Here is a 26,128-nt window from a genome sequence, read left to right as displayed (position 1 = left end):
ATTTAACATTATATAAAAAAATTTCAAAAAATACAGCTTTTTCTGATTTGCTTTTTCAGTCAACAAATTCGGAAAATCTAGCTTTGACAAGGAGATACTGTAACAGCGTGTTGGCTATAACGAACTCGGCTCAAATACCATGTAGGTATTACTTTTAATGCTGCTGTTTTTACACCATTTCATATTAATCCCATAAAAAAAAAAATGAAAAAAAATACTGAAAAGTTTTCAAGCTGTTAAGTACAAAAACTGAGTGTATAGAACATTGAAAACAAGCATATTTTCCTAAAACTACCAACACAGATAAACTGTACATAGTAAATTTGGTGCTTGAAAAAAATAAAACAGTGGAAAAAATTTTACTCAAATTTATCTCTGTGTGAGTTCAGATATCACTGTTTGCATTTAACACAGCATTAGTATATGCTTAATTAATTTAAATATTATATATTTATCTTTTTTTTTGGGAGGCAGACATTTTGAGCAAAAAAAGATTACTAAAAAAAGAACTAACGGCAAACGGGATACAATCAAACTCGGAAAGAAATTCTGTTATCAGAAGGTAAAGAGTAAGGGCTGCAAGCAAGTTGTACATGGATCAACTAATTTATCCACTTAATAGAAAAAAGGCCTGAGACAATAATTCAATGGCCAAAAGCTAGATAGTATGGTAGGTGTACACATCTATGTGTTAAAAAGATAAAATTCATATTCACAATGAAAATTCCACAGCTTAAGTATAAAATTTTAGTACAAGAGTTAAGTAATAAAATATCAATAAATCAATGTTATTTCAGTTATCTAAATTAAAACTTAAGAATTTTTTAAAATTTTTTGCAGTTGAGTATAAATTTCGCATACTACTATTTTAAATTTGCTAACTAAATGCAAATAGAAAATAAAATATTTATTTACATTCAATAACATTACTTTACATTTTATTTGCAACTGATTCATTTAACATTGAATTAATTAATTCAATTCTCTTCTTTCTTTTATCGCCCCTGTTATTCATATCTTCGACATCTTCTGCAAATAAGCATTTCAATGCTGGAATAAGCAAAGGTAGAATGTATAATTCATCGGAACATACCTGGAAAAAACAAAATACGAAAAATTATTACTTTTTAACATCAACTTTTTATAATATATTTTGAAAAACATCCCAAAAAAGTGCCATTTTAATATACTTGCATCGAATTACATAGACTTGCATTTTAATTACATAGAATCTGAAGATCAAAACAGAATGCAATTAGTTTTCGGCTCTGATTTTTGTACACTGAAGATTAAATAACCAAAATTTATTTTTAACAAGTGGTAGACTAAATGTAAATAAAAGTTTTATAACTAGATAAACTAAAATAATTAATCTATCACCCTTTTATGGTACCTTTTAAAGGGGATAAATAGATTTAATTTAGAACCTTTTAAAATGCATTATTTCATTTTTTTATTAAAATCCTTTGTGTCCAAAATCACCCCAATTTATCCAGGACAGATTGATGGCATATTTGGTTTGTTTTTGTCTATAGGCCAGAGGTTTCTAAACTTATTCAGGTTGCGATAACCTTACACGATTTAAAATTATCTTGTGACGCTACAATATGAGATTTATTCACAGTATTATGTACTAATAATATCTGTTCCTATGTGCAAAACTATGAGACAGAAATATAGTTAAGAATGATGAGTGATGAGAATTTAAATATAGTTAATGATAACTTCTACTTAAAATCCAAACAGGTCATTTAATTGTACTTAATAAAAAGGCATTAACAATAATCATCAGCTTTAATAACATAAGAAAAAGTAGAAATGAAGAGAAATTACTGTGCATAATTAAAGATATTGTAAATTCATTTAGTGAGATGGAAAGTGAAAACATTTTGATAAGCAACCATGCAATCTATCCCTCTGTAATAGATTTAAAGTGACCTGCATCAATAAAATTGAAGATTATAGCACTTCAAAGAACCATACACCTTGATGTAATTCATTGATTTTAGTGTTTTTTAATGTATTAGCTTCCCAGTACTGTTTTAACCGATAGAGGATTGCAAATTAACGTGGTATGAACACATAAACTAGTATAAAGGCTCAAGGGCGCCAGCAGAATAATACAAAAGGGGGTGCAACCCTCTAACAAACTACTCCCCATCCCCCCCAAAAAATTACAAATATTCTGTTGTCACATTTTGTTTTGTTATTACATATACTTTCATCTGTTAATTTTTTTCAAGATACATTTCTTCATTGTTAACAATACATTTTAAAAAAAAGTACCATATTAAGGGGTACGAAATGTGGAGGAATAGAGAAAATTCTTATGAATCCCTGATCGATTTACTTATTGAGGCCACACCGTTTTATCTAGCTGTAACGGAGACAATCAAAATTAGCCTAACTCTTCCAGCTACTACGTGCTCTATTGAACGCACTTTTAGTACAATGCAACGCATCAAAATATGGAATCGGTCTACAATGCTTCACGAGAGGTTAAGTAGTTTGTGCATGCTCAGTGCGCATAAGAAAAGAATTAAAGATAACTCAGAATTCATTGAAAAAGTTATAAATAAATTTGGACAGCTAACAAAATTATTACAATCCTTGTTTGATTAAACAGTTTTTTTAATTGTTATATATCAATAATTACATAATTATTTGTTTTCGAAAAAAAATATTTTTAATTAAAAAATGTTATACTCTTTAATAGTTTTAAAAAAAAAAGCCAGGGGGTGCAAGTGCACCCCCTTGCACCCGGCGCCCTTGCAAAGGCTACAAAACTGGACATTTATCAGCGTGACTGAAAGTGTTAAAATAACAAGGTCCATCATGTTCTAAAAAGAAAAATAAGTGGTAAACAAAAATGTCAGTTTCTTCTTTGGAAGAGAGATCTCTTTTAGCTTGTTTTTAAAAGAGAGTACAAAGCTAAATCAGTTAAAGGGAAGAGAGCACTACCTTAAACTTTTCTACAAAAATAATGAATTTTAAATTATTTTCTGCATTATGAATAAATTTTTAAAAATGGCAAACATTAGACTTGAATCTATGAACACCTCACAACAGTCTAAGATGCCATAACAAATACTTTGGAAACACCTGCTGCAGACAATCAGCATGTACAAAAATTTATGAATGTGATGCCTCTGACTATTAATATGATAGTGCAATAAAAAATTAAGTGTTATACAAATTTATAATTGTTGCATTTTATTAAATAACAAAATGTAATTATGCTATACATACACAAAAATTTAATGATTAAACTAAATATTACGTTCAGTATCTGCTGAAAATTATATCAGCGTTTAAAAAGAAAATAACATATCAAATATCTGGCATGAAAATAATAAATGAGCCTTTTTTCTCACAAAATTTTATTTTCGATTATTTGTTTTAATATTTTTTGATAAACTTCATCACTAAAGTACTTTCTAAGTTTTGTTAGATGTTGCTTAATCATCATAATGAGTTCTAAAAAAATTTCAAATGAAAAAAAAAACTTTTTTTTTTCACTGTGAAAAGTTTATTTTTAAAGTTTAAATAAAATTCTATAAGTTAATATTGCAAAAAAATGGCTGAAAATTGCTAATATGAACAAATGAATACAAAACAGTTCACCAAAACCTAATTTTAGCTAAGTAAAAAAAAAAAAATAGTTTGAACTTGACACTGTTTTTCGCATTATGCTGAAATAGTTTATATCTTATAACAGCTAAAAAGATACATAGAGTATCTAAATATATAGAGTGGTATATAAATTGAATTGTATTTCAATATATCCTTAGTAACAACTGTTTTGTGTTTACCCATACAGCATATAATCGATTTTTAAAGGTGAAGATTTAAAGGTTTGATAGAATAGGGAATGGAAATAAATTTTATGCAATTAAATTCAATAAAATATACCATGAAAATTTTTAAACAAACTAACATACTAATAAAAATGTAAAAAATTAGTTTGGATATGAATAATTATACAAAATAAAAATAGTAATAACAATGAGTAGTAAATATAAATAATGAATCCACTATTGCAAAGCTGAAACTAAATTTTTAATCAAATAATAAATAAAAAGGCATGCAAAATAAAACTAAGAAAGAATAAAGTAGGGGAAAAAAACACTGCTGAGCAGTAAAATTTGGACAGAAAAAAATAAGAAGAAAAAAAAAGTTAGTATCAAAGAAATCATAATTTTCTAAACATAATAAGCATTGTATTACACATAATTTTTATCAACAGTATTAGTAAATATACCACTTAAAATTAAAATTTTTTTTTTAAAACACACTCAAATGATGAAGTGATTGACACATCTTATCATTGATTTTGCAATACTCTATGGTAAAATAGATTTAAGAAATAGCATTACTTACTGTCATATTATCAAAGGCACAGCCAACATGATTGTGAAAATTTTCATTAAAGAGTGGTATCTTTGCATACCGTTGACTAAAATGAGTAAGTACGGTGTAGTTTGAGTTCATATCTGCACCTATCTTGATTGCTTGACTAGTTGTACTTCAAAAAAACATAATTGAAAATTAGTTAAAAATATGTATGCTTAAAATATTACATAATAGAAATATTTCTTTATATTTCTTATTATATAACTGATGCAAATATTGAAACTGTCAAATGTTAAATTTACATGAATTAATCAGTCATGATGAGAATAACTATTTTAACTGAATCATCAAATAATTTAAATGGAGTGGTTCCCATCACTTAAAACATGCATGCTTTTGTTTCAAATTCAGAACTAATTTAATATTTTATCAAAATTGAAAAACAAAATTAAAAATTTAGCAAATACCAATTAGAAAATACAGATTTAATAGTTCATGTTAAAAATTAAAAAATACAGTCTGAAGATGCATTAGTTTATAACTTTTCGCTAAGTACTTAAATAGTAAAGAACAAGAACAAATAATGAATACGTGACAAAATCAATTTTTCAGTGAAAGCTTTTTATATTTTGCCCCTATAAATTATAAGTATTCAATAAATTTAATTTTGAAAGATATTTTTGATTAAAAATATTTAACTAAAAAATAAAGATTAGAAATTCCCCATTTATTTCAATAAAAATAAATATTTGTTTTCCTCATTTTTCTAAGCGTAGGATTTATTAAAAATAAATTGTAAACTTATTCTTATTTTATCTGTTTTACACACAAAACTTATATGTGATTGCCATCATACAAATTTTATAAATTCAATACACAACCAGTTCTTATCAGAACTAAATTCAAATAAATCCGCTAAGACCTACCCTACTTTAAAAATTACATTGTATCATAGATAATAGCTTTACAACACAATTTTAAATGGTATTTTATTAATCTTATGCCAGGCTATATTATTTTTTTACTAAAATTGTTGTTGAATATATGAGAAAGTGTAACACATCATTACATCAGGCCACTTGCCACAGAACAATACAGCACTACAATTAGAACTTGAAATACCAAAACATTAACCCTTTCGCAACGGGAAGCGCGCTTACCGCTGAGGCCGTCAGTCTCTCTCCAGGGCCAGAGGGTTTTTTGCTGTTAAGCCTAATTCCATGAAATTACCGAAACATCAACGCGTTGTTTAATATTATTCTGTAGAATATTTAAATGACATATGCTTTATATATATATTTCTATGGATACTTTAGTTACTTAAGGGTGNAAATTCCAAAATGTTAATTAGTGACTATATAATGAGTAGGCTAAGAATCATATAATTCTCCATAGACTAACATGGAGGACGACGAAAGAAGAATCTCTCTCCAAGACACCCTTAAGTTATTTCTTGTTTAAATGTATATAAATAAATATATATTTGACACATTTTATTTTCATTATGTACTTATCATTTACTAACATTCAACATTACATATCTGAAAACTAAATATATGACTTAAAGTTCTTTTTTCGAATGAAAAATTTTAAAACAGGGATTTACAAGATCTAAATACCCACTAAAAACTAAACCGAAAATCGAAAGTAGCGAGAAAAAAAACCTCCCCTGCTTATTGTAAACAAATACCACATGCGAATTTAAAGAGCCATCATAAAACATTCCTTCCCCCTCCATTCCTTCCTCCTAAAAACCACGTGAATGTACTCTCATCTTAAGTAGAAGGTCAAATCTATATGTATCTGAAACCATATGGACATACAATGGCATCTTTTGGAAGAAATTTTATTTTTTAAAACGTTCCAAAAAGCTGGCACAAATGAGTGACGGCCGGGGGTGAACGAGAAAACGCTCTGGCACACGGGTGTGTCAGCCGGGAAGTGAGAGCGTTTCTTGCTGGCACGTACATGTGAAAGTCGGCGCGAAAAGGTTAAATGAACTTTAAACATTAAAAACATGATGAAACTATTTATTTAACGACTATTCATCTAGAGGGACATGATATCCCTGTCCAGTGCAGCTTCTAAACGGCCAGAGCTAATCTAAATTAGAGTCAAGGTCATGACAAACTAATGCTGTTCATTAATAGTGATATTACAAAAAGAGCATAGTTAATATGCTTATATTTTTGAGGAGTTAAGCTAAACAATCATGTCATGCACTCAGTTTGCAATTAACCATTTGCCACAGCATCTATACATGGACTGAACTCTATCCTTTATTTTCTTCTAGACTTAATGTTTCAATTTAATTGAGAGTTATAATATATGGAATATATTTTTTTTAATGCTGCTCACATCAATACCATTCTCTATGTCACATGATCCCTTATGTTAAATGAGTATCAGTTAGAGGTTATGGTTACTTTTTAATTATATGATTTTATGTAAATGACATTAACCTTTAATAATAAAGACTTTTTTTAGATAAAAATTTAAACTTGAATAATTAACTGTCTTAAAGGGCACATAATAAATAATTAGTATATATTTAGTATTTCTGCAGTATTAAATGCATTTCACAAATTACATAAAATATATAAATTTTTACCTGTGTTTTTTAATGACTGCCTCATCAAGCAAATCATCTTCCATAGTAGCTTCATGTATCAATACAGAACAATCTCGACCTTTAATAAAGTGTGTGTATTTATATATATTAATAAGCATTGATAGAATTTAATTAGCTTTTAAAGGAGAACATAAGTAATATGCTTGTAAGCATTTTGAATGGACAAGTTAGATATTTTTTAAATATACATAGATGAAGAATACCTAAAGGTGTTTTTCATAGCTATTTCGTTAAAAATAAATAATAAAAAAACATAAAGTTTTTTTTTTTTAAATTACAAAATATCAGCATATTAAATAAAAAATGATCTTGAAAGTGAAAGGTTAAAATCCATAAAATACCTATAAAATGCACTGTTTTAATCAGAAAATAATCTTTTAAAGTTTATGAATTCTTATACTATTTCTGCACCTCAGTGGTATATGTATATTACTTAGTTTCTAGTCACACATTTAGAAACAGTTAGCAAATAAACATATTATTAAAATAAAATACATACAAATGATTTTTAAAACCAGTTTTAGAAAACTTTGCAACGTTTGAGAAATTAAAAAACATATATAAAAGAAACACACAGAAATTAAATATGATCAAAGTTGCTCAGTTGTATAAGTGCATTAAATCATTTGATAAAGTAGTATACCGATACAATTTCACTAATTATTGGCTCTTCCCATTGAATTTAAATTATATCTTAGTTTTGAAAGAAAATATTTGTATATAAATTTGAAGAAAATTTTTTTATTATAGTAATAATATTATTGGTTTTGAGGAGAAATCTGAGAAAAATATGTACAGAAGCTCTAAGTTAGATGTTTGACTTTCTTAGGTAAGAAAAATAAATTTAAATAAATTATATTGTTTACCAGCTTCAACTAGTTTTTCACAAGGCATAGTATCTCCAGAATAGACTATTTTCCATTTAGAATCTTTGGGAGCTATGATAACACCATGAGCATCAGGGCAATGTTGCACAGGAACTGTTGATATCTAAAAATATAATTGGGTCAGTAAATTTACATATATTTAACATACATTAAGTTTATAGAACTATGAAATTTTAGGGAACTTACTTGAATATGTTTACTAATTTTTATAGTGTTTTCTAATTTTACCATCTGATTATGCTCCAAACAAGTACATTCTAAGAACCTAAAAGTAAATTTTTTGTTAAGAGAAAATACTTAAATTATTTTAAGTTGATTCAGATTTTAAGTTCAGTTTACCTGTAGAGATAAGTAATGGGCTCTATCTGCCTGTGATAGTTTTTTAACCAAAAGTTTAACTGTTTTGGTCCAATAAGTAAAAGAGGTTTATTTTGAATTTTCATATTTCGGTACAAATCTTCTCTGGTTTTTAAAATTTTAATTAAACCCTGGAACAAGAAACAAAAAGACATGAAAAGTACTAAATTGTACTCAAATTAAAGTACAGTTTTGAAGTTTAGTAGTTAAAGGATACTAATTCTAATGAAAGAAAAACTAATTGTAAATAATCTTTCATTAGTTTAGAACAATAGTACAAAACATCAAGTATTTCAAAATATCATTAGGATTAAGATTCAAGAACAATAAGAAATAAAAAATTTCAATTATTTAAAACCAAAATAATTATCATGAAATATTTAATACATAGCATTAAGATATACAAGCATATAAAAAATTAGTACAAATGAATGAACACTTAAAAGGCTGATAATCACAGACTAATCGACTAAGGAAAGCAATACAACAAAATAACTGCTGCAGCAAAATAAATTAGGAATGTAAAAAATATTAATTTATGAACTACAGTAAAATAAAATGCTGATTATTTAAATAAAGGACAAAACATTATTAAAATGAAAAAAAATTTTTATACACATATTATAAGACTTTTCTAATCTCATTTATTACTCACAAAAAATATACGACTAAAAAGAAACCCACATACTAAATTTTTTTCCCCCATTAATGCCATAATAACAGTTCTTCAACATATACCCTTACTTGGTTACCTTTTCTTTTGATTGCTTAAAACCAATGGTATGAATACTGTACCTAGGTAATATTTTTTTCTTGATTCATAAACTCATAGAGAGAGAGAGAGAGAGAGAGTAATTAATTATGAATTTGGAAGTTGGAATGAATTTGGAATCACAATCATCCATTTTACCAATTGAATTAAAGGCATTATTTTAGATGATTTGTTATACTCTTGTTAGTTCAATATTGATACAATATATTAGTTAGCTATGGGAAGAATATGTTACTAACTGAGTTAAAAGATAAATTAAATTATAACAATCTAAAAAATTATTAATTTAACCATAAGAGTAGTAGTTTCATACTTGTGATAAAAGTGGAAAAACTATGCTGTTCTTCAATTATTAGTATTTTATTTTTAATTTTTATAATAAAAATTGTTATAAAATGTAAAGTTTTAAGCATGACAACAGAAATAACTGTTAAAACTATATAAAAAAAATACATAGTACATGACCAAATAATAAATTTGGAAGATGCGAAAAAAGCTAAAAACTTAAAATGACTCCTTCTTTTACAAACACATTGTTGATTGGCCTTGAGTTAACTCTTCGTTACATCCCCAAATGTTGTTGACGACGAGGATTTAACTAGTCATTACACTTGCATTATCTATTTCAATTTATGCAATCCAGGGTGATATAGAATATTGCAAAAGCTTTGCAATATCCTTTTCCAAAATTTCATTGCATTTCATTCAAAATAAATAAAATTTATTGGAGTTCATCTCGTATGTTTAATTTTATTTCTACATTCAAATACAAAAATAATAGCTGGTGCCCTAAAATATTTTCTGTATAAAATTACTCACCAACAAAGAGTTAATAAAAATGTTTTGCATCAAGCATATTTTAAAAATTAATTCAAAATATGGAATTCAAAAAGAATCTTATCTGAAATAAATTTGTATAAATTCCACACATAATAGTATATTAACACCTGAAACAACACAAAATAAAATAAAATGATTATTACCAAATGGTGATCAGCATGCATATGAGAAATAAAAATACAATTTAAGTGTTCCAAGACTTTCTTATGATGTTTACCATGCAGCCTAACTAACTGGTCGTGAGTCCCTTCACCACAATCTAGCAAAATATATTTATTTTCACTGCAAAAAAAAGAAAAAAAAACATAGTTAGATTATTTCCATTTTCAAAGCCTATGTAAAACAGGAAAATTTTAGAATAAAAGTAAATGTAATGCTAAAATAAAAAATATTTTCAAACAATAACTTTTCAGTTTAGTCTTTACTTAAATTTATTCATTAACTTTTTTTTAATGTTAACAAGAATTTTTAAAGCAAAGAAAAAATATATGTGATTAGTCATATTTTAAAAATAAAATCTAAAGCATACATTTTAATTTTAAATTAACTTTCATGAAATAACAAGTATATATATACAATAGAATTAATCAAATTTCTTATTATAAATTAGAAAAAATTATTAAAGATGCTGTAACTGTTTAAATTTAATGCTAATAAGGTTAAAGATAGTAGTACTTTTTTTTTACGTCGTAGTAAAGCTGCACGATGGGCTACGGGTGGCAGTCTGGGAAACATTCCTGAGGATAATGTGAAGACATGCCTTCACAATTTTGATCCTCTGCGGAGGGGATGGTTCATCTTGCTTCTGTTGTCCAATAACCTTTGCGCAACTTCACGGTAGAAAAATTTAACAAGGACCACTCTCAGTCTCTTCCGAGGCTGCTCAAAGTGGTCACCCACCTGCTTACTGATCCCAGAATGTGATATTTGACTTCAGTAATCTACTAGGAACCAAACTGCTCAACAAGGTTAGATATACTCAAATTAAGGTGGGCTCACATCATTGATTACTAGTATTTTAAATATGAAAGTAAAACAAATTGCTTCTAGGTAGAAAAATAAAAAGTTTAAGCAATTTTTACTTTTAAAAAAGGTTGGTTTTAAAAACAAAACAGAAATGTACCTAAAAAAATTGCATAAGAAAAAAAAATTAGACGCAGGTCTATCTAAAGTGACTTGGCAAGTACAGTTTTTTTTTAAAGAAGGCAGAAAACTTTATATCTGAAATGTATGTTATTTTAAAATCCAATACACATCTTTTGGAGAGAAAAAAACTTCTGCTTAATGCAATAATTCTTCCAATTTAATAAAGCCAGTTTTAAATGTCTGGTTTAAAAAAAACCCATCTGAATTAAATTTAAACATATGTAAAGATTTGTTGATACATAATGAGCTTAAAGAATATATTAATTAATAGCAGATAAATTATTGTTTCAAGTTAGATTTTCTTCAGTTAGAATATACTTCAATATTAAGCTTAGTATCACCGTTCACTTTCTACCAATAGAGTTTATAAGAAAGTTTCTGAATGCTTATATATTATTGTTTACGGTTTTAATTTTGCTTCCGTTTACCTTGAAGTTTTAGATTCTTTATATTTACTCGAGAAAAAATATTATTTATCCTAATTTGTTAGAAATTACGTATCAAGATGAGATAATCGAATTTTTTCAAGTAAAAATAATAACAAATTAAAAAGATCAAAATTCAAAACTGAAAAAGTCATAGATCTGAATTCAGAAACCTTTCTCAAGTTTAATCCACTGACGGTTTTGTATGTAAAAGCTTTTTATAATTCCAGAATTTGGAAATTGAGCAGTTAGGGCTGGTATTCTTTTTTTTGCCCATCACGAAGAATACAACATTTTGCTTTGGTAAACAGATTGAGGGTGAAAGTACTTAAGAAGCAAAGTTTATTGCTAAAAATTAATGCACAAAACCATTACTGAATGTTTTTTTGTTTTATTTCAGAAAAATATTTTTTGTTTCATCTCATTTAATAATTCAGCATCTTCTAATAACTAAATTTTAATGGTATTGGGTCATTAAGTATGAAACGTCTGATTCGAGACTGAAAGTTTGGCTTATTATATCTCGGGCAAGAAATAATATAATTAATTAAAATATGCACCTTAACTATCAATACAACATTGCCAATTTAACGATAGCTTATTAATACCGCTAGTGAAAAAATCTGGAGAGCAGCTGGTGATGAAATCCCGAAATGCATTTTCAACCACAAGCTGGGAATTAAATATTTTTTCTTACAAAAAATTTACCAAAACTAGGAAAAAAGGGTAGTCAGTTGTCACGAGAACTCATATTCGAAAATAACTCGCATTTTTATCTTATCCACGACTTACAATATTTAACCTCCAGACGACAATACAATAGACTATTAAAAACAAAAAAGTGCATCTAAAAGCTAGATGGCGTACCTTCTCAATGCAAGAAAAATAAAAGACGATCGAAGTGAAATATCGGAGACATCAAACATAACTGGCATCAAACTAGAGACTTTAGGTAATCGGACACTTTATACTTTAAGACCCAATACTTTAATAATATCTTATCAGCCAATCAAGACATAAATTTAAAAAAAAAAATTTTTAGGAATGTGTAATAAAATATTTCTTAAAATAATATTATCAAGAATTAATATAATGCTTAATAAATAAAAAAATGGTAAGAGTTTTAATAAAATTTAGAATGTATTCCTAGGAGCATAAAAATGGGATGGGAAATATCATTTTATTAAAAAACATATTGCAATTTAAATATTTTGTATGTTAAAGAAATATGTGTATCCAGCAGAAAAATATATTTATTAATGATCTGAGAATGTCTTATTATACAACATTTATAATAACAAACACGATTTTTTTCATTATTATAACAACATTTATTATAAATAGAGAGGTATTTTAAACTGGTATGATTCAGTTTTCAAAAAAGAAAAAAAAGTACTTCACATGGGATTTGAACTCACTATCACTCATTTTCAACCTTAACACGGTTACTGAATATAAATTTTAATATTAGTTTAAGTATGTGTTTATACTAACTTCAATTGGAAAGCTTACTAAATAGGGGCATTGATGAACAAAATAAATATAGATGACCTATCAAAAAACTTAAATTACCATAATACAAATAATTGATAAATTTTGTAAGACAAAAAAATAAAATAAGAAGTTACCTTGTGTTTACTAATATTGCTGATACATTTCTAGCTTTGCTCGGAATACAAGAGCCTGTCCCAAGAAATGACATGATGGGAAAATGATCTTCTAAAAAATGCAAAAAATACTAAAATAAAACAAACTTAAACATAAATTTGTATATAAATAAAAATAAATTTTTTTGTTCCTTACTATTAGATTGTTGCAGTGAATGTTGTTGTATATTATTTTTCAGGTGATTGAGACTTTCTTGAAAACCTTCTATTAGCATAGCTTCCTCAATAAATTCTTCTGAATTCATCTTTATGCTAAAACTTCTATTTTTAAAAAATAATACTACATTACTTGCTTTTACTAACTAAAGAAATTAATAAAAGAAATCTTCAATATAAAAGAGACTGCTGAAAAAATTAGATTTAATGCAACATTTTTTTTCTGATAAATTGTGATTATTTTCAAGCTACAAAAAAATGCTCATTAATTCCTTTTTCTCCCCTTTAGATTTATATGTTTCTTCAACATTTGTCACAGAGACAATGATTTCTAAATTTGAATTAATAAACAGATAAAAAGTACTCTTAAATTAATACACTACACTCACAGAAGAATGGACTAGAAAATAAAATAAAGCATGAAAATAAAATATTGCTAAAATAGGAAGAAAAAAAATAGAAAAATAAGTAAAAAAAATTATTATCACTAATTTTATTAGATATCTTTATGATATAAAAGATATGTCTTTTTCAAACATTTGTTAGATAGAGATAGCGTTTTTCATTTTTCCTTGCTTAGATATTGGTAGGTGAAGCCTAATTGCATACTTTTCTAACCATATTTTAGAAAAGAAGTTTTAAAACATTGATTAAAGACAGACATTTTGGAAAACCCTGTATACAAAAAATATATATTTGTTATTATAAATTAAATAAAAAGGTTAATTTGAAACTCACCTATCTAATCCTCTAGGAGGACGCAAGTAATATCTATCTAAAGTGTTGGCTTGAATAATGTTTTCTTTTTGATATTCTCTAAATTCTTCTGCAGTCTTTCAAATAAGAAAATATTAGTAACACAAAATATAAATTATAAGTGCATGTATGAAACTATAAGAAAATAAACATACATAGATTGCAAAGGAAATCAGTGGTTAATATTTAGTGAAAACAAAATAGTAAATTTGATTTGTATTGAAAATAATTGTTAAAAACATTTTACAAAAGTTAAAAAAAATTTAAAGTGAAGAGTGCTAACTGATATTTTTAAAAATAAGTTACTAATTCTAAACTATACATCTAAATTGTAAAAAATATTTTTATAATTATTACATCATTTTCATGTAGTAAACTAAATATTCCAGGGTGCAACAAGTTTAGCTTGTGCTGGATTCGATGAACTCCTGCACTATTAAGAGTTGCATTGGTTTTGTTTAAAATCAAATGGCACGTTGAATCAGGAAACCTAAAGTACAAAAAGAACAAATCTTATCATAAATAAATTATTTAACAAAATAAGCTAAAAATATTTTTTTTAAAGGCATGTTAAAAATTTATAAATATATTTAGCATTTTTTTTTACATACAATTTTAGAAATAAAATAATGTGGCTTTTATTGCTTTTCTGAAACAATATCAATAAAATACAAATTTCTAGATAACAAATTTGCAAAACAGAGAAATGAAAAAATTTTTCATCATAAAAAGAATTTTTTATTATGAAAAGATTTTTTATTTTGAATAAAATATATATGTCAACTATGTATTTTGTAAGGAATCGCAAAGTGATAAATGAACGTCAAAAATATATAGATATACAAAAAAACTAATATTTTGTAGAAAATATAGAAAAATTTATAATTTATAGGTCTGGCATTTATTTGAAACTATTTAAAGCTACATCAAAAATTTAAAATGCAACTTAGTTTCATGACATAATAAAATCAAATGATAATAAAGCCATTATCAAACTTACTTGTGAATAAGAAACAAAATTACTTAAATTTGCAAATTCAGTTGTAACACTTACTAATACTAGTATTACTGATATACACTTTAAAACGAGAAACTATTAAAGAAAAATTATACTGATTAACAATATGATTTAAATAAATATTGTAACTGAGTTAGTAATTTTCACCCTGAAAATCATTATTAAATTCACTTAAATTTTGGAATGTTTCACCTACCGAACATTTTTTTAAAAAAATTAAAAAAGGAATTTCAAAATGTCTCAAAATGAAAAATTAAGCTTAAATGTATGTATCTGACTTGGTCTGGACAAATAAACAAAATTATTATTAATAAAAAATAAATAAATAAATGTTTACAGTTCAATATTAACACATAATATACACAGTTAACCTGATACAAAGATATACATTTGAGATACTATCCTCCAAATCTCCACAACTTAATGAAGTAATCAAAATAGTATACATACTTGTTCATCCAATCTTGATATTCTGGAGTTGTCAAAATATTTGGCGGGGTAAAATGTACAACAAGTGAGGCTGCTTCAGATGAAGGAGATGAGGCGTCTTGATACTGAGAAAACTTTTCCTCACTTACAAAAGGCTTAAGAAATTTAGGTAAAGGGCACTCTACAACTAAAAATAAAAAAAAAAATATAATAAAAAAATAAAAGCTTTTACATGAAGAATAGTGTATTTTGGAACAGTTTGATGCATAATTGGTTTGAAACAATTTTTATAACAATTTGGAGTAAGAGATTTGTACTTATGAAACTAGATATTAAAGAGTACCAGAATATTAGCAGATCTGGTGTTTAAACCAACTCTTTGTTCAAAATCGTGATTTTAGAGTTCATTGGGTGTAAATGTCGACTAGTTCAAATAAAAATTTTTAATCTATCATAAGACTTTATTATTTAAAAAAAATTTATAATATAAAAAATTTTAATTTCAAAAATTTATCTTATACTCAAAAAAAAATTATTAAAAATTTAAACAAGTAACTAAAAATGTTTTACTGCTATCTTACATCATAAAATATAAATGAAAACCATATGATCATACCTCAAATGAAGTATTTAAAATCAATGACATTAACAAGCTATAAATTTTTCAAATAAATAGAGTCATGTCAAACGATCTACGACATATTGTAAAAAGCTTTTACTTCTGTTCTATAAAAGTTACGATTCTTTTATAATTGTATTACTTTTATTGTATTTGAATTCGCACACTCGGAAATTTTTTAAGCTAAAGCGTCATTTGTTCCAGAAAAAAATTTCTTTTTATGGGTATACATGCATGGCCAGTGCTAAGCATTCGCCACCTCGCCAAATGAGACAAGATCCTAAGTTTGGCGAAAGAAATGTGTTTTAGGTAAAGTATTTATATTGAAAATAAAAATATATATTACACTCAATCATAGAAAAAAAAATCGAGTATAAAAGGTTAAAAGGAATTTTGTAGAAGAAATCTTGTATTCTTTAATTGATTACACTGATTTCCATAATATGCAGTGAAAAACCAATTATAATTATAATAAGTCCAGATAATGTAAGCATAAGCAACAGGAGAGATTACTTAAGAATGAGTAAAAAACTACAGTAAAACACAGATTAATATGCTCATTACTGGATCGCACAATATTGCGGAGCAAAATTCTTTCCTACAGTTTGTGTCAATAAAACAGATTAAATGGTAGCAAGATGCATATTATCATCCAAATATATTTGCAGAAAATATATTTTCTCATGCAATAACATATCAATAAGAAGACAACAACAAAATGTTGCTTCAGGTTTATCCTTATGTTACTGCTGTAGTAAGAAGACTTCTTATGTCTAAGAAGTAAACTAAAACTAAGTCTTAGACTCTAGTCTAAGATTAAATTAACCCCCTCAAATTAACCTATCCCTATTTTTATCTATTCATTGCTCATTTACTCCATCCTATCTGCAAATTGACACTTTATTTGAATTTTATAAAATAATTCATTTTTTAGTAAATTTGCATTTTGATTTTAAGTTTTTTACAGAAAAAAATTCAATCATAAAAATTATTCGAGTTTTGCTTTTAGCTAAGAATTTTTAAAATTAGCTTACTTTTGATATTTGAACTTACTGGCTAATAATTTGAAGTGCTTTGCATGGTCCTGGGTATATAAGTAAAACCTCTAACTATCATTGCTATTTAGAATTCAAAAGGTTCACTTATATCTTGAAAACTACACTAATTTCTATTGCTCTAGAATCATAACTATAAAAAAGTTGTTTGTTTTATTTCACTTGAACTAAAGCAGAAATAATTTTAAGATGATACAAATTTAACTAAAACAGCTATTTTATAAATTAGGAGCTATTTTATGTGGAAATGTCTATTTTAAGCAACAATCATAACAATGCAGGAATATATAACGGTAAAATTTAATTAAATACTATATATATATAGTTGTTTACAGCTTATAGAAATTAAACTAACCTAAGAAAACTGGGCAATGCTGAACTTCAGACACAACATCTTTTGAAAGAACCTATATAATATAAATTTCATTATTCAATAATATGATTGAATAAAATACATAAATTACAAAATAATGATAATAAATAAGTGGAGTGTTTAACTTCATTTAAGTTGCATATTCAAAAGCAATTTTAAGACTAAAAAAGCTATATATTTCAATCTAGTAAGCTGACTAACTCATGTAAATATTATTAATAGTAAAGAAAAAATTTTTATTCATTACTTTTTTACAAAACTCAGCAAAAAATAACTTGCACTGTTTAATCAAATTAAAATTGAGAATAAGTTGTCATTCAAATAATAAAAAAATAATTCATTTTAGAAACAAAAATACAAAGTTTTAAATCTTTGCATACTCTCCAACTTATGAGGATTTTGAAAATAATTCTTTCTAGTGGTAGCGAACCAAAGTAGAAATTTTTAAAGCAAATGGATCTCTCATAAAACTTTTATCAGAACTTAAGAATCTAGCCATATGGCCTGCACTTTTATAAGTAATAGTGGACAAGTTACGCTAAAATTAATTTTTCTTAAACATTAAGACATTAATTTTGCTACCGTCTGAAAAGAAGATTTCTGAAACTACGGAAATTCCGTAGCAGTTGGAGGGTATGTCTTTGAAAGCAAAATTACATTTTTTGTAAGTTTAATATGCAGTACAGTAGTATTATGTACCGTACATCATATTATACTAAACTTTTAGGTTGTACCCATACCCATTAATATATTTTAAAATTAATGGTTAATACTAAACGTGTTCTTAAAATTACAGCACAACATGTAAAACCACCAAAATAATAAACCCATATTAAAATTTTAAAATTCTATATTATAGTTTAGAATTATGGAGCATTATAAATTGCATTACCTAAAATTATAAGTTATTTCACAATGAAAAGAAAAGCTATGCTTTCGGAAAAAATTTTATGAAGTGGTAGAAATTTTTTAAAAAAAACTTCAGAAATACATGGAATTTTTCTAAGACAATTTGTGCAATAAAATGTGTTATTTAAAATAACAATTGAATTATTTATATGCAACGGTGGTAAAAACCATTTTGTTTCAAATGTATTAAACACAGAATTACTTACATTAAAACACAAATTTTGAATTCCATAAAAAAAAATTTTTTTCATGCAGTGGAACAAGTCAACATCCCAAATTGACTTTGTAAAACTCTTTTTCTTTCTACCTCCCACCAATTTTGAGAAAGGAATGCTTACTCTCCAGATTTTATCTGCTTTGTATTGCATGGGACTTTATTAAGAAACGAATACATTATTAGTATACACTATTAGACACCACTTTCATAGCTGAAACTGCTTGAAAGTTAGAGAGAAACGGATAACTTTGTTATCAGACCATAAATGCAATCCCCAAATGGCAAATGAATAAAAGCATAAAAACAAAAAAGCATATTTTCTCATAATGTTCAGTACAAAAATACACTATAGCTTTAAAATTACTAATAAAAAAATTTTAATTCTAGATGATGAAAAGAAGTATTATATACAGAAAGATAGATTAGAGATATAGCTATTAGTAAAATGGATTTAGATTAAAATCTGGATGTATCTTCAACTAAGATTGTTAAAAATAAAATTCAGAATTCATTGAGATTAGGCTACCGCACACAATAAAAGTAGGACATTAGGCACAAAAATAAAATAACAAGGATGAAAAAAATTATGCATAGTTAATATCAAAATATTACTCACAACTTTCCCTGTAGGTAGACAAACATCTTTGCCATTTTTTAAATCTCCTAACAAAGGACCCCTGACAACAATCAAAATACATTTATGCATTTCATTGTATGAAAAATTGAAATAAAAATATTTATAAAATACCTTCTAGATAAATTTTAATAAAAATATTCATCAAATAAAAATAACTTTAAAGAAAAACTGAACAAATGCAAATGTTGCAAAATAGATGATATTTTTCATGTGTTTGAAATTAAAAAGTGGTATAATAAAGTACATAATCTAATAAGTTAACTTTGCAAAATTACACAACAAATCACTTGAGGTGACTCAATTGTTTTGATGCCTTTCTTCAACAACTGACAATTCAGAATGCATTTACTTATTTTTAACAGACTATCTTGTTCTTATACAATACAAAAATAAGAAATACAAATTATAACTTACATAACTGGATTTTAAAAAATAAATTATAGTCAAAACAACTTTTAAAAATAAATGCTTTTAATAAAAAATTTGCAAAGAATTGTGCAAATTGCTGAATATTTAAAAGGAATTAAAACCTTAAGAAGGGAAATGGAAACAGATTTACATCATTTGTAAAAATGAAACTAATTGCAAAAAATATTTTTATAGAACAACTGCAACAGCTCACATAATAATTATTACCAAGATCAGTAAGATTTGACTTTTAATGTTGCAAGATGCTATATATATGTTGCAATTAATTAAACATTTCTTCTTTTCACTCACTCATTCATTANGGTGGACCATGTAGAGTAATTTCAGGAACACCCATGTCTTGCAAAGTAAGAGATAAACCTGTAAAATATGGGTAAAAATTAATGCCAAGTAAGATATACATTATAAAAGAAAACATAAAATATTATATGAAACTTCGTAAAGAATGCACAAATATTATGCAAGAAAATATTTGCTTAAATAAATAAAAAAGATGTATAGTCCTCATAGGGACAAAAAAATATAAAAGATGCTTGTTATGAGTTAAAATATTTGTTTTGTTCATATTTTCTCTTGACAGACTAAAAGTTTATACTTTTTCTTTTTCTTATTTACATTCACTTAATATCAATTTTTGTGATGAAAGTTTCGTATGAAACATAGCAAATGAAACAATTAACTGCACTAAAACATAACAATTTGGAAAAGTACTCAGTTTTGTCATACTTTTGTAAATTTTACTTTATTTTATTTTATTAATAATGGTATCTTGTTTTTTGAAATTAAGTTAAAACAAAATTCAAAGAAGAATTTGTCATAAAATAACTTACGGTGGAACTCCCAAATCAATGCATTTCTCATATAACAGTTGACCAGGTTTACTGTGACCCTAAAAAAAGTTCATGCAAAATTATAATCAGTAATTAAACTTCTTGAGGAAGAAAATAAATAAAGAAGTTATATTTGATGAAACAAATCATATTTTTGCAAATGATTTAAAGGTTAATAATTTTATTGTATGAAAATGGCTTTTCATTCTAACAAATTTTATTCAAAATATATCAAAAGAAATTTTAACATCCAGAAATATCAAAGTAAAATTTTTTTTATATATTTATATAATTTCAGTTAAAAATAAAAATAAGATTGAAAAAACACTTTCTTGCAAATCTGAAATAAATGAATTTCAAAACAACTACCTGCTAGGCTAAATGGTTTTATACAAAAAATTTACTATCAACTTAACAGTAAAACAATAAATCTTACTAAAAATATAACGGATAATTATCCAAATATTAATGAATCCAAATAATATAAATTAATTCAAACACTACTCATCTCATTGTCAAAAAACTAATACACAAATTTGTTCTTTTTTTAATATTTTATGTTCCATTTAATTTGTTTCATATAGTTAGTTCATTCATTGCTTAAAAAAATTAAAAATAAAAATAAATAAAAAAACACTTAAGGCATGTAACTAACTTGACATAACAGACCATCATTGCAACTTTTCTGTAAATAAAATTTTAATAATAAAGAAAATTATTTAGACATATAATTACAGACCTTACAGGCATATGCAACAACCATATCTTGGCATCTTTTCTTTTGTGAAGAATAGCGCACTTTCTTTGGTTCTGCAATAAAAAAAAATTTGTACAAAACATTTACAGAGTAATTTCAATCAAGGTTGTTTCATTGTGCACACAGTTATATAATCAAAAAATAGATCTTCTAAATTTGAGAATTTTATTTATATTTTCAAGCAAAGAAATAAATTATGCATACTAGGCTCATCAATATCATCAAATTCTTGAGAGCTGCTGCCTGAAGAATCAGAATTATAGTCATCACTTGAATCTTCAGATAAAATAGGAATGTAAGAAACATCCATACAATCATCTGAAAACTTTTCCTCGCATAAGGGTTTTGCTCCTAAATGTAAATAAAACATTAATACTTATTTATAATTTACTAACTAACAATTTTATCAATAATAGTATATTTAAACTATAGATTACTTAGATTTAAACTAACTAAGAATAGATGCATTTTAATGCTTAATATAACGATCCTCGTGTTTTGGACAAAAATAGAAGTTAGAACATAAGGCCATTATATGGTAAGTGCACAAAAATACTGTAAATATTACCTCACAGCTAAAAAAATACTTTTACTAAAAAAATAGACCAATTTTAACGCAAGCAAAGCTTTACTTTAAAAATAATTTGGTAACTAACAGAAAAATTTGCACCAACACAAATTTCCTTGCTTCAGAATTGATTTGCAACATCCAATTAGTATACTTTATTCATATAATTTTTGACAAGGTTTCAAAAAATTTTAATAATAAAGGCAGTGATTAGGAAAAACCCTTTTTATTAAAAATAAAAATAATTTTCTTACCAATGTCAAGGCTTTTTAGTACAACAAAAGATCTGGCTTGGTCAAATAATGAATCCTAAAATGAAGAAATTTGTTTCTATTTTAGTAGACTCAGAATAAAAGGGTTAGCAGTTTTTACAATTTTTGAAATGAGAAAAAAATGTCCAAAATTAATTAATATTTACTTTGATTGTATTTAGGAAGAAAAGAAAAAAAATACCATTTTATTATTCAACTATGGACAGAATTTCTACAGCCAAAAATTAATTATATTCTTTATGAATGAATTTTAAAAGAAAATTGAGGGAGAAAAAACAATTTTCCTAAATCTAACTACTTAGCAGTTCTTTCAAAACTAGCATACTGATTTCATTTACACAGAGAAAAAAAAAGAAGAGAAATCTGATTTTAATTTAAATCACACTTACCTGATTCTTAACCATTTTTATTCATAAATTAACATAAATTTTTTTAAAAAATTCTGAAATTTTATAGATATTAGTATATATATCTTTAAAAAAAAATCTCTTTTTTGGTATCTAATAGTTTTAAACACTATCTTATTGATATGACATGTCCGATTTTATTAAATAAAGTGCATATTGCTAAACATGAACTATAAAGATAAAATTTTATGGCAAAATTAAATAAGTTTTTTTTCAATTGATTTTTTTAAAAATATTATAAATTTGTTTTCAAATGTCATAAATATTAGAAACTTTTCTCTAAACTACATTTAATGCAACAACTTTTTCACCTCATAATTATACATTTTTCTAAATGTCTGCACTAATATAAAAAAAAAAAAATTTTAACATGTAAAAATCTTTTTTTCAACCTTCTTAGAAAAATATGCATGTGCAAATAATGTAAAAATATAAATAGTGTAAAAAAACACTATGAATATTATGTAAAAGTATGAATAGTTATGTTTATAATAGTTATGTTAAAATATAAATAGTGTAAAAAAACACTATGAATATTATGTAAAAGTATGAATAGTTATGTAAAAATTTTTATGTATTAAGAAAATTTGTCTGAAGGGTAAATGTTGAACTATACAAAGAAAACTATTTCGAAGATTATGCCACTAAGGCAGAATGAAGCTGGTTAACCCATAGAGTTATTCCAGAACTAGTCACAGAGTAAATTAATGAAATGACCTATTTTTTAAATTCAAGCTGTGAAGATTTGTATTGGATCATAAGTTGATTTTAAGAGCATGAATTCCCAAAATGGCTAAAATATCTGACTTTGTTTAATGCTCTAAATGATATAAATATAATGTCATTAACATTTTAAGATATAAATGTGATACAATAAGGTAGAATAGAAAATATACATTTCAGTTTTAAATATAATTTCTAACATTATATAATAAATTAAAAAAAAGTAATTGTAGGCCTACTATTTCAGGTGGACCATGTAGAGTAATTTCAGGAACACCCATGTCTTGCAAAGTAAGAGATAAACCTGTAAAATATGGGTAAAAATTAATGCCAAGTAAGATATACATTATAAAAGAAAACATATGAAATGTTCCTTACCTAATAAACCACCAATATTATCCCAGCTTTTATGAGTAATAAAGATATTATCTAATTTGGATAACTTTGTCCTGAAATGATAAAGATTAACTTCAATTTTTAAAAAATAATTAAACAAGTAGATAACATAATCAAAAATAAGTAAATGATATTACTTGTGTTCTGATGATAACCTTTGAGTTCCTTCACCACAATTAAAAAGATATCTAAAATTAAAATAAATTTATAAAGAACAATAAAAATTTAAAGTTCAGGAAACTTAGTTATTTTTTTAAAAAAAATATACTTCTTTAATCAAAGAAGAAGGAAAGATTTCAATTTGGAACTTTACCAACAAGCAGTGCCCCCCCTCCCCCGCAAGCTCTTGGGCGAATTCATCCCTCCCCCAAAAAAATTTGCTAACTTCCCCCTTCCATGTTAGGTTGTTCGAAATAGTGCTATGTTGCTTCTTTTATTTATGTACTTAAAAAAAAAAATTCTCTGGTCTAAATTCCCCCCCAAAACTATTTGTTTTATTTAGTGTAAAAATCCCCCCAAGCTTTAAAATCCCCCCACCTTCCCCCCTGATGGGGGCCTTTGCCAACAAGGGTACCAAATTTCTGTCTGTAATACCCAAGAGCAGAAGTAATAAGAACTATACCATTAACATTTCTAGGGATTTCAAAACGAACATCAAAGTGCTAAATAGTTTTTTTACTTAAAGAATAATTTAAAAAAAGTATGTTTCAACTTGCTTCCTATTGGCCAGGAATTCAACTTAGTCTTTTTCTGTGATTTTATATTTTTTAGTTTGACCTGTCTCTCTCCCCCATAGTGAACGTAGGCAGCAAGAGGGCAATTGGTTTATGTTCTCTTCAATATTTCAGACAAAAAAAAAGAAAATATTTCCGAATCATCAAAGTTAAAAATGAGAAAGAGATAAAAAATAATTAACCTTTTTGCAAATATTTAGAAGTCTTAAGAATGTTTTTGAATTTTGAAAGCTATTATAACTGTGTATTTTAATTTCCTCCCCCCTGTGGTGCTCATTCACTGCTCAGTTGTCACCAAAAATAGGGGAATATTTCGAAGCAAATAATAACAATGAAATTTTCTGCCACTTCAAGAAATATATATAGGTATAAATTATTAAAATTATTCTTTGTTTTTTCAAGGCCCACAGCAATCAAAAAGATAACAATTAGAGAAGGCTTAAAAACTTTAATGAATAGAATGAATAGGTCATTTTTTATTTTTAACAGTAACAAAACAAATTCATTGACTAATGAGTAGCAAGCACACACAACATGAAGCCATGAAGTAAGAAAATGGCACGAAAGTTCAGAATGCAAAATAGAAACATGATATACAAGTCAAGCAGTTTGACAATCTTGTAGTTCCTCACAATCTGTCAAATCTGGTATAGATTAGTTGTCAAAAGTGTAACTATCTTATCATTAAATTTAAGGATGTTTTCGCATCGAAATCTGTCGTGCCAACTACAATCTTGGGGAGATTTCCGTATAATCACAGAAAGAGAAAAACTCAAAAGGTATAACTCGCAGTCACCCCCAGGCATACATCTACATATTTTTTTTTATAAAAATTTTGAAAGTTTAAGATCTATTTGACACTTTGGCAATTGTAGTTGGCATGTCAGATTACGATACGGAAATATCCCCACAATCTCCAAGACCAAATGGATTTTTAAATTGCAAATCGGAAAGAAAAAAAACATGTAGAGATTTGCGGAGGGTCGCTACAAGTTATATCCCTCCAGTTGGCAAGATTTGTTGATTATTATTCTGCCACAGATAACGATACATAAAACTTCTTTTAAATTTTACACTCGAATTCCATTTCTTAATAATAAATTGTAAGATACAAGTATAAAAATTTTTGCATATTTTTTTTTTAAAAAAACCAATTTAACATTAAGAAATATCCAGTAAAATTATAGATAGAGCAGAATGATAAAATTAGTTTTTACCTCTCATGATCGGTAAACATATAAAGAGCTTTAGGAGATGAAATCGATCCGTTTCCCAACACACATAGATATATTTCACCAGGTGGGAAACGAGCACTTTTGCATTGTTTTCTTTTTTTCATCCTAATTTCTTTTAAAGCTGCGATTTCGTCTTTGTTTCGAGGCATTTTAAAAATTGCTGGATATTTTTGGAAACTATGATACACCTTCTGAGTATGTTGAAGTTTTAAACTTAAAAACTGTCGACTTTTTATCAAACATAAATTAGTTATCTTATAACTAATGTGCATGAAAAAAATAATAATAAATTATGAAATTTACAATTATTATTATAATACAGCTGAAAATATTGCTTGAGAAATCAAAAATTTCTAATTTTTATCTTCATTCATTCGATAATTACTGTCACTAACCATCGAGAAAAAAAGATACCATGCTAATAAAAGTAAACAAAATTGTAAATAAACACGCTTCGAAATGATGATGAAATCACGGCGACTGAATGAACCGTTCAAAACTTTTCAGTTGAAACGGTTGAAATCAAACA

At 26.1% G+C, this 26,128-nt stretch overlaps 1 protein-coding gene across 1 annotated transcript; it reads right to left on the bottom strand.

Moving 5' to 3' along the window:
* Positions 1-886: 886 nt before the first annotated feature.
* Positions 887-26,058, bottom strand: LOC107447121 (ribonuclease Z, mitochondrial). Its single transcript, XM_016061953.3, has 22 exons — positions 25,582-26,058; positions 23,768-23,818; positions 23,613-23,683; positions 23,474-23,538; positions 22,087-22,141; positions 21,469-21,615; positions 21,247-21,317; positions 20,508-20,566; positions 19,228-19,288; positions 17,468-17,519; positions 15,460-15,625; positions 14,349-14,481; positions 13,974-14,068; positions 13,216-13,340; positions 13,041-13,131; positions 9,985-10,123; positions 8,212-8,360; positions 8,059-8,137; positions 7,852-7,975; positions 6,965-7,043; positions 4,381-4,525; positions 887-1,093 (listed from the first exon to the last, which is right to left on the bottom strand). The coding sequence occupies exons 1-22, from the start codon at positions 25,869-25,871 to the stop codon at positions 932-934; spliced, it is 2,409 nt and encodes an 802-aa protein (XP_015917439.1). The 5' UTR covers positions 25,872-26,058; the 3' UTR covers positions 887-931.
* Positions 26,059-26,128: the final 70 nt, after the last annotated feature.

The sequence above is a fragment of the Parasteatoda tepidariorum genome, chromosome 5 (assembly GCF_043381705.1).
Source record: "Parasteatoda tepidariorum isolate YZ-2023 chromosome 5, CAS_Ptep_4.0, whole genome shotgun sequence".
Taxonomy (NCBI): Eukaryota; Metazoa; Arthropoda; class Arachnida; order Araneae; family Theridiidae; genus Parasteatoda; species Parasteatoda tepidariorum.
The sequence above is the reverse complement of the archived record's forward strand: the minus strand, read 5'-3'. Positions and strand labels throughout refer to the sequence as shown.

What these genes read in the sequence shown, in the direction of transcription:
- LOC107447121 (XM_016061953.3), bottom strand. Translation starts at nt 25,871, where the DNA reads ATGCACATTAGTTATAAGATAACTAATTTATGTTTGATAAAAAGTCGA. An exon ending in GTTTACTACATGAAAATGAT is followed by an intron (nt 14,069 to 14,348) that starts GTAATAATTATA and finishes CTTATTTGAAAG; the next exon opens with ACTGCAGAAGAATTTAGAGA. An exon ending in CCCATTACTTATCTCTACAG is followed by an intron (nt 8,138 to 8,211) that starts GTAAACTGAACT and finishes ATTTACTTTTAG; the next exon opens with GTTCTTAGAATGTACTTGTT.